Source organism: Paralichthys olivaceus, chromosome 11 (assembly GCF_024713975.1).
Source record: "Paralichthys olivaceus isolate ysfri-2021 chromosome 11, ASM2471397v2, whole genome shotgun sequence".
Lineage (NCBI taxonomy): Eukaryota > Metazoa > Chordata > Actinopteri > Pleuronectiformes > Paralichthyidae > Paralichthys > Paralichthys olivaceus.
This window is the reverse complement of record NC_091103.1, coordinates 25,562,801-25,580,511: the sequence shown is the minus strand read 5'-3', so window position 1 is coordinate 25,580,511 and position 17,711 is coordinate 25,562,801. Positions and strand designations below refer to the sequence as shown.

The 17,711-nt window shown below is 39.7% G+C and overlaps 1 protein-coding gene across 15 annotated transcripts in view; it reads right to left on the bottom strand.

Moving 5' to 3' along the window:
- nf1a (neurofibromin 1a) overlaps positions 1-17,711 on the bottom strand; it is a 186,462-nt gene that overhangs the window by 82,415 nt on the left and 86,336 nt on the right. For 8 of the 15 annotated variants that reach the window (XM_069534939.1, XM_020088252.2, XM_020088255.2 and 5 more), the window contains 11 exons: positions 16,803-16,886; positions 14,951-15,340; positions 13,412-13,551; positions 10,411-10,533; positions 10,151-10,234; positions 9,810-9,926; positions 8,397-8,578; positions 8,083-8,294; positions 6,385-6,546; positions 6,189-6,286; positions 4,630-4,765 (listed from right to left, as the gene is read on the bottom strand). In XM_069534939.1, the coding sequence (XP_069391040.1) occupies positions 4,630-4,765; positions 6,189-6,286; positions 6,385-6,546; positions 8,083-8,294; positions 8,397-8,578; positions 9,810-9,926; positions 10,151-10,234; positions 10,411-10,533; positions 13,412-13,551; positions 14,951-15,340; positions 16,803-16,886 (1,728 nt within the window). Of the gene's footprint in view, positions 1-4,629; positions 4,766-6,188; positions 6,287-6,384; positions 6,547-8,082; positions 8,295-8,396; positions 8,579-9,809; positions 9,927-10,118; positions 10,235-10,410; positions 10,534-13,411; positions 13,552-14,950; positions 15,341-16,802; positions 16,887-17,591; positions 17,709-17,711 lie in introns of those variants that run through there. The other 7 variants (XM_020088253.2, XM_020088256.2, XM_069534940.1 and 4 more) reach the window with 5 other exon arrangements.

The window sequence follows — 17,711 nt, the reverse complement described above, 5'->3', positions numbered from 1 at the left end:
CAAGCCCTGAGCCAGACCATAAAAGAAACATTGCACACTGCAGAATGCTGCAGTCAATGGTTCTGGATCAGGAGAAAAGATCCCAACTGGGCCCCAAGATGCTAGGGACATTAACCCAGGTCTTCTGTGCCTGCCTTAGAAGATGGTGGGTCTATTGTGATTAAGGCTGAAACACCCGAAGACCCTAAGGTTCACAACTGAAGATATGTCCTGAACATTGGCTAGTGGTCACTAACATCTGATAACATCTACTAGCAGTAGGCATTAATTAGTCGATAGAACGTAGAAAGGATATTCTCCATCTTCTAAAATGGGAAAGATTTACTATTAGCCTGAGAGTACCCCCAAATTTGGCCTGTATCATTGATTACAAGGCCAAAACACTTGATGATGCTATGGTGCACAAGTTAAGTTATGTCTCCAACATCTGCTGGCAGCCAGTAAAACCTGCTAACATATACTGGTAGTTGGTAAGCTTAATTGTGCAGAGGACCTTCAAATGTACAAGGGATATTCAACATCTTCTCCTATTTTCGAAATATAATGCAGAGTGGAGTTAGAAAACTGCATGTTTAAGGATACACTCTTCATCAATTTGTGCCAAACATGGCCTACTTCAATTCAAAGTAGCAACCAGACTGCACTTGTCTAAAGATGCGAAGATGTATCAAACAACTGATGATTCGTGTAATAGATGCAATTTTCCACCTGCAACATTAGCTCATACGTTCTGGTCCTGTCCAAGACTCTCAGGTTACTGGTCCTCTATATTTGATGCCCTATCCAAGATACTTAAAAGGCCAATAAACCTAAACCCTCTCACGGCCATATTTGGTATTCAATGTGAGGATGACCATCTTCCTAGGACACAATCTGATCGCCTTACTTTTGTCACCCTCTTAGCAAGAAGAATAATTTTACTCAATTGGAAACAAGCTGCCCCACCCTCCTATGAACATTGGGTTAGAGATACGCCACCACTCTTGAAGCTAGAAAAGATTAGACTGGCTCTACGACGTCCTCATGATAATTAGCAGGATATTGCAACCTTTTATTACATACCTGCTCGAACAAGTATGAACTTTTGTCCTATATGTCATGTATATATTGTCATTTATCACTACTGAAAACCGCATGAATGTTCTCTCACACACACCTTATGTTTTTTTTTTTAATTATTATTATTTATTTACTTATTTCTTGTCTGCTTGTCTGTTTGTTTTGATTGTTTCTTGTTGATGACAATGATGTCTATTATATATATATATATATATATATATATATATATATTTTTTTTTTAATTATTATTATTATTTATCTATTCTTTCTGCTTGTCCCCTGGGGCGGGTGGAGGTGGGAGAAAAGTTTGTTCTTATACTTCTGTATGTATATGTTTCATTTTCCATCAGAAAAACCAATAAATAAGGTGGAAAAAAAAGAAAACTGCATGTTCATCCTACCTGGATTATCTGGAATTAAGCTACTGTGTGTCTATGATCAACCAGATGGAATCTGGTCTTTTTGATTTTAAAGTTTTTCATAAAATTAAACTGAATTTGATTTGAATGCTGTTCACATGTGTGGCTTATATTTATGTTTCAAGACAACGGGTATTCTTTTTTTCATACATATCCGCTATTTTAGAGGTCTGTTTAGCACTCGACAAAATCCTCAGACCCAAGTGCACAATTAAAAAAAAAAAAGCTCTGTATGAAGCACTGAAGCAACAGAATATGTGTGCTTTTGCTTGGGCTTTACTTTGTAGAGATATTCCTAAAGAATGAATTTCCATTGCATTCTAAACCTATGTTTAGAAAAGTGTTTTTGAACAATTAATTCTGTGAAGAATTCCGTGAGAACTTAATTTCTGCTGAAAATTAAAACTGTAGTGTATGACCATGTGAGGAGAAAATTCATCACATCCTCTTTGTAGAAAATGGTCAGTCCTTTTATATTTTTTATTAATCAGCATATTAAATTGTAATGGTCTGAGGGGCTAGAGCAGTAGTCCTCTAAGCAGAAGGTTGGCAGTTAGATCCCAGTCTTTCCCATTTGCATACCGAAGTGTCCTTGGGCTAGATTATGAACCCCAAATTACCTCAAAAAAAAAAGGTTGCCTATAGATGCACTATATGAATGTATGTGTAAATGGCAATTAAGTGAAATGTAAAGGACTTTTCCAGTCTTTGATTTGTAATCAAGACTAGAAAAGCACTACACATAAATTAACATAACAGAAACTAAGAGAAAACAACTGATTATTACCAGTGGTTCTATATTATATATTCACACAATCATAAAGGTATATATAATTACATATAAAATAAAAAAATAATTACAAGGTAAGAGGTAGATATTGTTCCTGTGTTGGACATTTTCATTGCTTTTGAACACCTTACACTTGGTTATATACACATAGATATACATATACTTGTGACATTTTGCAGCACTTGATGAAGTCGGACAAAAACTGTAACCGGCATGCATTGTGTTAAGAACAGCATGCGTCACATTAAGTCAGCGCTGCACAGCGATTTTAAAGCCATTTGACTTGTTACCAAAGACAAATGTATTTGTTAGGGCTTTATTGATTCTCAAACCAAAACCAAAACCCTGGTCCAGACGTCAACAGCAGCAGGTGCAGCCTGTTGCATGTGTGCAACGTGCGTATGTGTCCAAATACACTCCAACCACAACCCTGGGACCACAACCCTGTGTAATCTGAACCATCACAGAAGTGATTAGTATCTTCAGAGCAATAAGTGTGTTGTATAGACTGTGTGTTGTCGCTGCTCTGGAGCAGACGCCACGTTTCTGAAATTGGAGTCAGGAGGAAATCAGGTGTCGGAATCGGGTGGATTGTTTAATCCTTATGGAGTTTCCCTGGAGCTGCTGGCCAGCGTATACCCGACTAACTTTGCTGTACCGTGAGTGCCCTGAACATATTGTATATAGGAATGATGTTGTTGTAGAGACACGGACAATCCCCTTTCTGTTTATATTCTGAGTTGTTGGTTCATGAAGATATGCGGTAAAACCTCGGAACGGATTATTTTTGTTGTTTGTAGTTTGTATCTGTTTTGTTGTTTGAACTGGATTGACTGGATTGCTTGTAGGGGAGACTTTGGATGTATACAGATTCAACTCTGGACGTTGAGACTGTGGGAGGCACCCACACACTCTCACCTGTTTCCTATTCTTTGGTTTTTGTTTATGTATTTTTATGTGAAGTCAAGTCCAACATTTATTTCAGACATGGGTGTTGCATCTCTATGATTGTCCATATAAAAGCTACAAAGAACACTGTACAGAACACTGGTTTAACCATTATAGTTTTTTTTACTCTAATAATAAAAGTTTATATATATACAGAGAGACAGAGACAGAGACAGATAGAGAGAGAGAGAGAGAGAGAGAGATATTATTGCTGGAGGGGGGTCACCACTGCTGTAAGGTATCCAAGGACATAGACATGTTCAACTCAGCCTGCAGACTCCCTTTAGCCCAGTCCCCAATGAATGCAAGGCACTAGTTGCATGTTTATTCAGAGTTAATTAATACTAAGCATATTGTGTGTCCAAAACACAATTCAACACTGCACTTCTTCGAGCCCTTAACCATACAAATGCAAAGTGTTAAGGTGATAAGATGTATGGTTCTTGAGATATGCGAGCCAAAATCATACAGAGGCAGCTGTGGCTCAGAAGGTAGAGTGAGTCATCTACTAACAAAATTGTCAGCAGTATGATCCCAGTCTCCCTCATTTAGTGTGCCACAATTTCCTTATGTAAGACTCTGAACCTCTGAGGATTGTGATGGCATTGAGTAAGTGATGTGTGAGAAAGTGCGGCACGCAGATGCACTTTATAATTGTGTGTAAAAATGGGTGAATGACAAAACTGGACTTCAAAGAGCTTTGAGTGGTCATGAAGACATGTTAATATCTATATAAATACAGATAATTTACTGTGCTCAGGCTGGAAACGTTAATGTACAGCATGAGCACAGGTCAGCAGGGTAGTAGTAGTGTGAGTTTGCCCTAACCTTGAAGTAGTGGCTATGTACAAGAAGTGGCCCTTATCTAGCTGTAGGGGCTCAGTATGCTCTCCTCCCGTCCCTGCCAAATTCATGACACTACATAACATTATAGCCAGGCAAATGTTACCAGTAAGGGTAGGTAGTTAGGGATTAGGAAATCAGAGGCAGGGTACGAGTCAAACTGACAAATTGTGACAGTTTAACTCTTTCTGATAATGGGGTCAGCTCAATTATAAAAACAGGGTAACAATTGGTGCTTGTAATTTCAGCTCCCATGAACAGAAAATAAAATGTTTGTGTCTATCTCTCAGACTTTGTGAAACATCACCGTTGAAAATATTCACACACAAATTTAAAATTACACACACATATTCAAATATAAATTACATGTGTGCTCAAAACTTTTTCATACAGGTATACAATATTTCTACAGCTGCAAGGTTTCACTAAACATTCAGCGTGAACATTATTTTGTTTTACAAACCCACATTAAAATATATGAATGCACTTTAATGACTCATATTAGACTCTGTAGGTGTGGTGATGGAAGCCATAGTTAAGTGGAAGAAGGGGTGGGGTGGAAAACCGTACCTGGTAGAGACAGTGGCAGACACTGCGGAGCTGAGGGGGGAACTCACTGGATGAACCAATGATGGCCTGGAAGAACCGCTCAGTGATCTGCAGCAAGTTCCTCTGGTTGTCCTCCAGGTTCTCACCTTGTTCCAGCCTGATAAGAAAAACAAGCAGCTTCAGTTACACGCATGCACATACGTGTATATACATATGGTTAGGGTTATATACACATATATATGGCCACTAAAACCTGCTAACATCTACTGGTAATTGGTAACCTAATGTGTGCAGAAGACCTTCAAATGTACATGGGATATTTAACATATCGTCCTATATTCTCAATGATTGAGCAACATGTCACAAAAACTGTCCAATGCTGTTATTATAATGTAGCAAAAATTAATTCTAGAGATGCAGAAAGATATTATTGGGATAATTATTATTATAATTACTATAACTGAGTATATTATAGATCGTCTGATCCCATATCAGCATCTGGATAGCTTGCAATCCTTATGCAGAATTGTTCTATCAATATACACCACAGGGGTGGCTGACCAATAGAGGGCAATAGGGTGGCATCTTCTACAATATCCAGATTGATTATGAAAATTCTTGTCTGGATTATTTCTCTCTGATAACATAAATGCTACCTATGAATTAGGGGTGTAACAATTCGTTTTAACAACAATTCGATTCGTATCACGGTTTGTGGTTGCTAATACGATTCAAGGACGATTTTGGTTCATTTAGAACGATACGACCCAAAACGATTCAGTGAAATCGATTCAGTAACTTTTTAGCCAAAGATTCATCCAGTGTGACTGAAATAAATACCTGGACACTGGACAGTGCAGGTGAAGTTTCCTAGATTCCTGTTGTTTCTTGTAAGGGAATCAGGTATAAATTATGGATACAAACATATTTATATCCATTATATTTATATATTTAGTCTCTGACTAAACATGCTGGCAAGGCCTGAGGCTTCTGCAGAGCTGACTTCACCTTGCGCTGCTGCTGCAGCAGGAACGCTGCAAGAGGTGCCTGGACCGTCGGTGTTGTGTGATGAAATCCCATAGCGCTTGACGTATTGCTGTGGTACTTTACTTGACCTTTACATATCCCACATAAAGCGAGCGACTTATTTAGAACATCTCCCTCTTTGCAAAAGCCAAAGGGTTTCCACACACTGGACCTCAATGGCGGCTTGATTTCTCGCTCGCCGGCTTCTCCTCTGCCATCCGCCATCATGCTATGTTTTGATATTTGTGCTGCTGTTGGCGCGTGGCGATGAGATCACAGACAGGCAGACTGAATCGAGTAACGTTTAACGCCTATATCATTAAAAGTAAAAAAAACACATCCATATAGTCTGATGTGCTTAAATCCAATGCGTTACTTCCTAGTATCGATACAATCGATCGATTACTTTTTAAAATGATGTTAGATCGATATATGTCATCCAGAAGGCCAACTTGCAGAGCACAGATTGATGTAGTTGGATCGAAGGAATATAAAGCGATGAATCGTTACACCCCTACTATGAATGCTATTAGAGCAGTGGTGTAGGTTCTTACCTGGTGGGGTCCACCTCAAAGCTGATGTGGTCAGGAGTGGTTATGACCCCTCTTAATAAAGGCTCCAGTAGCTTCTGCAAGTATGCTGCCCCATATACCTAGCATAATGCAGCATAAAATAGGATTGGGCAGTATTTGATTTTGTAAATTGGCATTTCAAGTTATTTGAAAACAGAAGTTGTGCTGTTTCCTCTACCTTGAAACAGAAGGTCATAATTTTGCTAGCTAGGCTGTTTCCTCTGAAGAGAGTTTGCATGGAGTCAGCCAGCTCCACCTCTTTAGAGAACATGTTCCACAGCAGCTGGTAGAGGAGGTGACGGGAATCAAACAGTGTCACCAGAACTCTGGCAAGTTCATCCTAGGAAGGAAGGAAGGAAATAAACACACACACACACACACACACACACGGATTAGGGCTGTAACGATTCCTGAACGGAAACCGATATTCCAGGCGTCTATGCACCGGTTTGCCACACGCAAAGACGTTTAAACATCTTACTGCCAAACCTAACACACTGCAACAGCAGCAGGTGCAGCCTATTGTTTGTGTGCTTATGCGTCCAATCACAACCCTGTAATCTGAATCAACACAGAAGTGACTAGTATCTTCAGAGCAATGAGTCTAGAGGTCAGAGAGGATCGTCTGTTTTGCCTTTACAAAAGTGTGATGTAAAGTTTGGGTGGAGTCGCTGCTCTGAAGCAGAAGCATTGTCTCTGAAGTTGGAGTCAGGAGGAAATTAGGTGTTGGAGTGTGGTGGAAATCGGTTAATGAATGGGTCAAAGAATGTATTTGGTCTAAGAGAGTGAGTTTTATTGAAGCTTAGAAAGGATCACAGAGGCAGGGTAGATGATGCAAGTGAGATGAAAAAGTGAAGTGTCTGTGCTCATATTTAAGTTTCTCTGTGTGGGCCCTGACCAAAAACATGCATGGGGTGTGTGTGAATGTATTGTTCTGTGCCTGTAACATATAGTCTGTAAAGGTGTGACTTATAGGCTGCATTCTAAAATGTGTTGGAGAAGAAATAGTGGTATGTGTGGTAAGGGTTGCTTGTCAGTCAGGTGAGATAAACAGACTTCAACCAGATTGCAGCAAAGTTCACTACAGAGCTCAGGTGACTTCAGGATCGACTTCTGCAAGACATGAATAGACAATGGGCTCACAAGCTTTATACATAAAGTTTATGTCGAGCTGTTCCCTAGATGGAAATGTCTGCTGTAAGCATAAACTAAGTAGTTATTAAGCAAGTGAGTAGTTAAGTATATTTCCATTACCGGAGTCAGGTGGATTGGTTATTCCTGATAGAGTTTCCATGGAGCTGTATGCCAGACTGACTGATCCACTTGACTTTCTGTTTACTATCCTGAGTTGTCAGTTCATGAAGATCTGCAGTATACCTAGGAACAGATTTTTTTTGTTGTATCTGTTTTTTGAAGTGGATTGAACTGAACTGCGTTGGGCTTGTGGGGGTGACTGAATCAGACTGTACATATACAGATTGAATTCTGGACCTTGAGACTGTGGGAGACACATCCTCACTTCTTTCCTATTCTTTGGTCATTTTTGTTTATGTAGTTTTGTGTGAAGTTAAGTCCAACATGTTTTTAGTTTTCTTCTCTTTACTGTTCCTAATGTTTGTATTTTAATAAGAATCGAACTTTGGCTCAAAAACCGAGGTCCAAACCAAACTGTGGATTGGGCATACTCAGCCATAATATATAGATATCACTGCAAGAACATTGTTTTATGAGAAGTTAATACAACATTTAATAGCTTTCTTTCTATATGCTTGCAGACGTATTCACATATGTCCACTCAGCATATAGCATATAGCAAACATTCACACTATCAACATACTGTTTGAAACCAATCTGAAAATCAAAAGGTGGTACACACCCACTGAGATCCAGGAACCACATTAGCCAGAGCCATGGCGATGGGCAGCTCTCCCTGGTCTCCCATCATGGTCACCAGCTCTACCAGCCTCTCAAAGCGGTCGGCAAGAACAGTTTCTGCCAGCGTGTCAAACTCTGTTCCCTGTTGCAGGATCTTTGTCAGTACCTCCATGAAGGTGGCACGAGTCTGCAGGTCCTTGTGGTAGCCCAGACCTTAAGAGGAAAAAAAAATCTACAATTGCACTGCTGGGACAACTCTTCAGGATTCTTAATGATTAGCAGAATTTTTTCCTATTAATATTGTGGCCAACTTACCAATTGAGTGCATGAGACCACTGTCTACATTAGCATTGAGCAGGTTGGACATAGCCAGGACGGTGCAGTGGCGAAGCGAGGCCAGTCGGCGAGACATTCCTCTTTTACGTCCCCCCACTGCCTGGCCCTCATCCTCCACCTCACTGCAGTCATTCAGCAGGTTCATGAATAGAGTGAAGTACCTGCTCAAACAATAACAGATCATACTTTACAAAAGCCGTCTCCATGCACATCGTTTACCACTAATACAGAAAGTCACTTTCTACTTTTTATTAGTATACATAAAAACAGCAAGTGTGAGATCCTCTTCTCTCAAATCTGTTCTTAGACAGTCTTGACTTTGGATGTGCAGAAGGTGCACTATTGTTCTTGTGGAGTACAGGGCAGGTTGGATGCACTCCACTCACCTCATAACATGACAAAAAAAGCTGATGACTTTGCTAGAAAGTTTTGTGGGTAAAGCAAACATTATCATAAGAGCCAACACTGTTTTTATAAAGTTCCTGAAGGCTAAACAATAAGCATGAATATGACAAAACACACCACACCAGTGTGAAGCCAACAACTTATGAGCAAGATGCCTTTAAAATATATTTTACATCCCATTTTTAAATAGATGGTATTTGTTTGAAAAAAAGTATGATAAATCATTGTTCTTTCTAAAAATGGAGAAAATAAAATGTTATCAATACCGTCTAAACATGGTATTGTCATCACATTTTTATACAACAGACATATCATTCAGCTGCACATAAAACTCTGACTTCTCTGCCAAGTAGGTAACTGGATTTTTTAATTATTTTTTTTACATCTGAGCATGTGCAGGACAGAACACTGCAGACAGGGAAATTAACAGCAGAGTGGTTGTAGTAAAGGAAAAACCATTATAGACAGCTTCAGTGTTTCCTCCCTCTACCTTGAACTGGCCATAGTGTCATTTGTCCCACCAAATCAGTCATTTGTTTCCAAACTAGAATGGCACTCAATAGAGTGCATACACCTGCTAAGGCCCAACAGTCCCCTAATGAAAACATATCTAAATTCACCTGATCCACATTTTTATTTGGATCTGCACCAAATAGCACACTCATAAATATCAGTCCCTGAAAAAATTTAGATTTTATTTTCATTTTACCACAAAATTTTGTGGTAAATGGTCCAGTAGTTTTTGCGTAATCCTGCTCACTAACAAATGCAGAAGAAAACATTACCTCCTTGGTGGAGAATTGTATGCAGCAGTCTTTGCCTTCAAAAGGCTTAAAGACCTCATCTAGTTTTGTCTGTGTGTTGCAGAGAGAGGCAAAACAAAGCTGGCTAAAATCACCTAAAATAACTGTGGACTCTTATCAAGATAAATTCAGGATCAGATGCTGCAGTGCCAGTGGAAGGAGATAAATACAGATTATTTTTTACTTGAGGAAGAGCTGAGATTTGGCCTCCATCAGTTCTACTCCATCGCCCTCTTCTGGCTGCAGAGGAAGACCAGCTAACAGAGACACTACTGCCTCCATGCTGGCCTGGTCCAGGTCTCTGCACAGCACGCACAGACATGCACACGCGCACGCACACACACACACACACACGCGCACACACACACACACGCGCACGCACACACACACACACACACGCGCACACACACACACACACACACACACACACACACACACACACAAACAAACAAACAAACAAACAACAGTGAGGAGGAAGCACTCAGTTCCTTACAATGTAGCTATGCACAGGAAACAGACATGCACCTTGTCAGGCACTTGATGTCATCATCAGTAGCTTGGTTGGAGGTTCCCATCACCCAGTCTGTCAGGTACTCTACCATCTTGTTCCTGCAGTATGAGTAAAATTAACTGTAAGAAAGTAAGTTCATCCCTTTCTGATAAATACATGTATCCCATTTAAGAGGAGTATTATTACTGGCACAGGTGGTTGGCTTGAAAATGTAGAGGTGGCCTTCTAAAATTTCAAAAACAGATGTGTGTAACCCTTAGCTGTTTTCACTGACCTAAATTTCATCTCCTGGCAAAAAGATAGGTCATCTCTTCTCTCCATCATAACTTCCACCAGTTGGCACAGCTTGGTTTTTATCTGGATCGCATGTATCATATTGCCCAGGATGCGCACATACCTGAGGGGAGAGGGGGAGCACATCAGAACACTATACTCTGGTTTTAAGAGTACTTTACAGTGAAAATTAACTTTCAAGTTTAGCCGATTCTCCATAAGCTTTGGTTAACAAAAATATTTAAACAAAGACTATCATTATTGTAAGCATTTCTATAATTTTCTGTTTCATTTGTGTCACTTTGTGCAAGGTTATCTTGCTACTTTTACATATTTGTGAGTGCAAGACAGTATTCCACTCTGCTGATAAATTCACTTTTATTAGTTTTTCTTCTATTCTGACCTGTAGTAACTCAAATGTATATTGACCAGCACTAAATCATTTTTACTTCAGTATCTAACTTTAATTAATTTTTTAAATCACTACTGTAGCACTCATTGTGTTTAACACAATGCAAGACTTGCTCTTGGATCCCCATGTTGGGAGGCAGAAATCATGTCTTTATCAGTGTTGTAAATACAACTCTCGGTTGAGCATGTGCCTTATCTTACAAGCTGATGGAAATAGAACCGGCAACCTAAGAAGCCAATTCTGCGATATCAGATTTAAAGCAAATCTAACTATTAATTTTTTGCAGTGAAATCAGATATAAAATCTAGAATGGCTCTAAATAAGTCTCTGCCAAGCTCAGTAAGTTACCTTATGAAACCACATTTAAATTCACTAGATCCATTGCTATTATTTTTTGGATCTGCACGAAATCATAAATATTAGTCCCTGAAACATATCTGATCTTTTTTCAATCAGTCAATCAATCAAATTTTATTTGTATAGCCCATATTCACAAATCACAACTTGTCTCATAGGGCTTAACAAGATGCAATATCCTCTGTCCTAAACCCTCAACAAGAGTAAGGAAAAACTACCAAAAAAACATTTTGACAGGGGAAAAAACGTAAAAAGAGCCACATGTGAGGGATCCCTCTCCCAGGACGGACAGAAGTGAAATAGATGCTGCATGTAACTGAGAACATCAGCAAAATAGCAGTATATTCAACATTGGTTAGAAGAAACAGTTTGAAACATAATGGAAAGTAAATTCATTGAGGAGTTATTGTCAGTAATATGTGAGTACATATCGTACATCAAGCAGTATTGTTGCAAATAATATTTCACAATCAGCTGTCACCACGATCAGGATCCACCACCACAATCAGATGCTAACATCTTTTTTATCAAGACCCATGAATTATTCTCTGAGTAATCAACAAACATATTGACAAACACCATATCCCCCAATAATAAACAAATTTGAAACACATTCAATAGCCACCCCAATAATTGAATGAGTACTTTTTGCATTTTTGCATAATCTTGCTTACAAACAAATGAAAGAAAAACATAACCTCCTTGCTGGAGGTGATGAAATGAAAGAGGGGCAATGAATACCTGGTGTGAATGTGTCCCACCAGAGTGACATCATGAAAATAAACTTAGCATTTTGTAAACAGTTAGTTGCTACCACTGCCTCTGGTTGTTGCAATCATATGTGACATTCACAATAAAGCCTGTTGCAAATGTTCCTAAATTTCTATTTAGGGTGACACAATTCATTTTCAGGCAATGCGGAGCACTGTGGCAATGGCAGAGATACCCATCTTCCTATTGTAGGTTTGTGTACAATTGAAAAGATTTTAAAGGCATTATTTGACGTTGCTTTAAGCCTATTTATTGATGGGACAGATCTGAACTGCTCAACCAGTTATGTCATTCCTAACCAATATTAAAATGGGCTTTTAACCCCACAAAAACCGACAAAAATGTCATGCATTCAGAGAACCCACATGGAATTTGTAAAGCAGTAGAGAGTAGATAATGTCATTGCTAACAGCTAATAGCTCATGGACTTTATTGTATCACAGGGGGTGACAGAGAAGACAGTTGCCCTTGGCAAACAAGCCTCTATATTATTTAAATAAAAAGTAAAACAAGTTCAATAAAACACTTGGGAGTTACAAGGCTCCCTTTAAACAGCACAGTATTGTTTAAAGGAATAAGGTAAGTAAAAGGCCAAAATAGTTACCAAAGAGTGCTGCCAAAAACAATAAAAGAATCCTTGTGCTATAAAAGGTTTCACTGCTCTCATGGCCAAAAACTAAACAGAGACTTAAAGGAGAAGTTTGTTTTTTTTCAACCTGGTCCTTATTTCCAGCATATGGTATGTAGATCTACTCACCCATAAAGGCTTGGAGTAACTTGGAGTCCTTCGTACGCTTTTAGATTCACACAGGTTTGTGTTATTTCCATACAATGCAAGGGATTGGGGCACCCACAATATAACTTCTAAATAACGCATTATCTGCCGCAAAACTCTTTATTTACTATGAATCGCCAGCACTAGGCCCCTGTGAGTCCAAGTTGCTTTGTTTACATCCCAGGCTTTCACTGGGGTGACGTCACCGAGGCGCAAAACTAGCAGCAGCAAACTCCGTGTAAATAAACACAGCTCATCGTCAGCTGTCCTGCGGCTGCGCGCCTCGGTGACATCACCCCAGTGAAAGCCCAGGATGTAAACAAAGCAACTTGGACTCACAGGGGACTAGTGCTGGCAATTCATAGTAAATAAAGAGTTTCGCGGGAGATAATGAGTTATTTAGAGGCTGTATTGTGGATGCCCCAGTCACTTGCATTGTATGGACGCGGATCGCGTGTGGATCTAAAAGGATCTAAAAGGGTCCAAAGGACTACAAAGTACTCCAAACCTTTATGAGTAGATCTACATACCATATGCTGGAAATAAGGACCAGGTTGAAAAAAACGAACTTCTCCTTTAATTATGACTTGAGTAGCAGTAATTCCCAGGCCTATGCTGAACCGTCAGTGATGTACAACAATGCAAACTCCATTCAGACAGTTTCTGGGCCAATGGAAAGGTCCTGACCTGACCAGGTTGAGCATCATGGTCTCGATGCTGGCCTGTCCCAAGTGTTCGGAGCTGCCCTCTGTGTGGTTATCTAACAAGTTCTTCATGATGGCTATGGTCTGCTCCACAAACTGAGTGTTAGTGTCGTTGATAGGAACCTGGAAAAAGAAAAAGAGCTGAGATTTTAAAACACTGATCTAAAGATCATCCATTAATCAAATCCTATCGCCTCAAAATGAAGTCATTATTTTTCATATAACCTTAACTAATTAATACTTTTGGTTATGTTTCATCACCTGAGTACGCCTGTAATCATCATATATTCTTTGTTGTAGTTGCTTTGGAGTATTTTGCTTAGATAGATTTACTATGAACCCTGTTCTGTGTCTTGAATGTTTTGTTTATCGTTGTGGTTATTTTATTTAAAAAAAATTTTAGGGGCAACTGTGGCTGAGGAAGTAGGGCCCGTTGTCCACTAACCAGAATGTTGGTTGTTCAATCCCAGTCTCCGTTCCTTATGCCTTAGTGTCCTTGGAAAGATTCTAAACCCCAAAGTGCTTCTGTCTGCTGTGCCGGTAGTGTTTGATAAAGAAAGTGATGCACATACAGTAGATGCACTGTATGAATGTGGTTGTGAATGGGTGAAGGGCAACATTTTTTATGTAAAGCACTTTGAGTGGTCATAAAGACTAGAAAATTACTATATAAATATTTACCATATTCATTTTTGTCTTTATCTATTTTCTCTTCTTTTTCTTTCTTGCATTATTACCTCAGTTAATTTCTTATTAGATATATGGATATATGTTTAATCTGTGAATATCCATATATCCACTTGGAGCCAATCCAAGCTGGGTGAGATGCGGGGTATGAAAACATGTGAGGGGACAATACTAACCACTGCATCTAAAATTCCTCATTAGGGGCCTAATAAGGTCTCCTAAAACTAAGCCCCAGAAACCAATCGTTGGTGCTGGATGCGATATTCATTTCTTTCAGTATTTTAAAAGTTTTCATATATATATATGAAAACAACAGAAAACTCACATGGCATTCTGCTCTGAAAATCTAAACATCTATAAAATCACTACTATATATTACTTAATATAAATATAAATGACTAAATTATATAAAACATTCAGCAACATTATCAACAAATGATTGTGAATGCAACACAAACTAGTCTGGGGCTGTTCATTCTCATGAAATTTGGTATACCTCTTATACAGACAAAGCGGACAGAAAGTTATCAATATTTCGAAATGTCAATACAGCACGTTCACAACTACATGCTCAACACACAGGAAACTCATTCACACAGTGCTACATAAACTAACACTCTGTAGGCATCCATGCCATCCCAGTCAACTGCATGTAGCTTTAATTTCTACATTAAATAGTAGTACTTTCATCTGACAGGACGATGTGGGCATCCAAAAGTTGACTACAAATAGACCACACTCATATATTTCACTGTTTTCATACCAATAGAGTGCTTGCCAGGGTGTGAGAATGAAGAACAGTTACATGATTACAAACAGCTATAGCTGCACTTACTGGTCCTTGTGTGTCAAAGAACTTTCCGATGCTGTTCCTCAGCTTGTTGAAGAGCATGGGGTAGAGGGCAGGGCTGAGCTCCAGCCCCAGCAGGTCTTTAACATTGTTGCGAACATGGAGACCAACCCTGTCATGGCCACACACAAGCAGGGCCAGCAGCCGGTCCAGGAAACGGCTAACAGGCGTCTCACTGGAAGCTGACGAGGAGCAAGATGAAGCTGAGACCATGGAATTGGACACCTCGCAGGGGCCCATGGAGATCATGGAGTGTTTGCGTTCACTCATGGGGCCCATAGGTGGGCTGTAAGTGGCTGGGCCTGGGGTGCTGTGCTGCTGAAGACACACACCACCCAGAGCACATAGGAAGCCTGTCATGTTGATCCACTCCTGCTGTGGGGGGACACAGAGATCCTGAGAGGTTGCAGCACATCAACAAAGAGAAGAAATCTATACATGTGTTATTCACACAATGTCTATGTTAAGAAAAGACATGTGCAGGTGCCAGAATTTGGTCTGCTTAACGGTTCCAAAAAGACACATACTTTTTCTATTTTTGGAAACAAATGCTGCATATGTCTGCAAGGATGTTGTTACCTGTCAGGAGTTTTTTATTGATCTGCCTACATCATGCATTAACTTAACAGTGTCTGTATTTTGACATGCTACCGCTCAGCATGCATGATTGAAAGTGCAGCAGAGCAAAATTCAGACAGTAATTTGACAAATGAGCAACAAGGCAAAGAGCAGTACTCGCAGGGTGTTTATTACCAGCATAGATTACACCTTGAAGCTAGCCAAACATTTGAGGCAGTTGAGTTTTGATGTAGGGCAATGCACATTTTTTGATGTCAAGTGTGTAAGCCTGCTAAGCTATTGCAAGCACCTCGAAGGCACCTCCAGTAGAGCCATGAGACACTAGTTAGGTATTTTACACAGAATTCCCTTTTATTCTCACATTTTCCCCCTTTTGCATTTCTTGATAGACTCTTATTCTTCTTGAACATGTTTTGTATGATTTATGTCAGTAAGTTTCCAATAAATATGATGTGGGGAAGGCCTATAACAGCAAGCAGCCCAAAATGTATGTCATGCTATGTTCACTTAATTTTTTCAGGTTCAGTCTTTGTCATAGTTGAAATTTGTATGCTGGGTTGGTCAATGAGTGACCTGTAGAACCACAATTGTCTGTGGCTTGGATCACAACTAACGATGTGGGCTAACATAGTTCCAACTGTTTGTAATGACTTTGTGACTTTGACTGGCCATATCGCCTTCAATATAGGTCACACAGAAATGGTTCTCATGTATTTTAAAGCTCTTATCAAGCTCAATATTAAAATTTCACATCTATATATATTTTATATTTATATATTCAAATCTTCACCAAAGATAGCCTTAATGTCCTCAACAACTCAAACAAAAGTTTGGTGTTTGGTCTTTGAGTCATTGCTGAGATAGCATCAAATCAATCATTATGAATAATGTTGTTGAACAGCAGTTAGTGATCAGTCCATGATCAGGTACATGCATGTACTCAATGCACTGCTTTGGCGATGTGTCTCCAGGCTTCTAGATTGTGAACTCAAAGAAATACATAGTGGAATCTGAATTTTTTTGTTGAATGTTAATGTAGGCATTCTCAATTTTCGCACACCTTGACAGAATTGGAATTGATAAAATTCAAGCAATACCAACCCTACTTATGCCCCTCTAGAACTTATGTGATGGCACGACCCTGGTCAGTCAGGGGGCTGCTTGATCACATGTGATGGACGGACTGATGAAACTTCAGTTCACATTACATCATTAAAAGGGGAAAAGAGATTAGTTATCTTCTCTTTAACATCCCTACCTGCCCATCATCACCCTTGTTTTTGGGAAAGTTGAGAATCTGTTTGGTGGCTTGGTCCCATTTTGCATATGTGTCCTCCCAAGCCTGAGAGTAGAAAAACAACAGATAAACAACTGTAGGCTTATAATACAGCAGAAATAGACATAATACACAATGCAAAATGACATTAAAATACAAATGAACAAATTCATGACCGAAATAAAATGGTACAAGATGTGACGGATCAGACTGAAGGAGCAGTGGAGCAAGTGGGAGATGGCCGATATGGACCGATTGGACATCGGTGTTAAAGATGCCCTCACACAGCTGCTTAGTAACCAATGGACATTACAAGATAAAATATCTGAGTTGGAGGGACACTCAAAGCATAATAGCATAGGACTTATGGTGTCCTGGAAGAGGCTGAAGGCACATCTGCAATTGCACATGATAAACATGATAAAGTCTGACTCAGAGAAGATTTTGGTCCAGGACAAGACGGTGATCTTAGAAAAGAATGCCCACACTGTGCATTGGGCATCAAAACCTGTACAGAACAAGAGGAAGGAATATATAACAGTTAAGAAAGCACTGAAGGAGAACGGAAGCAGTAGAATTAAAGCCCTATTAGAAGCTTAGAACAAATGAATGGATTCAGAAAATGACACACTTTTGTACTGCTTTTACTTTGAAATGGGTTCGGGAAGTGTTTGTGTGGGATACTCGGCCCACTCCGGGGAAGGACGGGAGGAGAGAATGGCGTTTGTACAGTCTTTTATTTCTGTTGCCTCCCTTGGCAACAACACACACACACACACACATATATATATATATCTATCTATCTTGGCGGGGGTCTTTCAATCCACACACACACGCACGCACACGTCCCCGCGTCTGCCGCTCCTCTGGTCCCAGGACGCCAGCCTACTA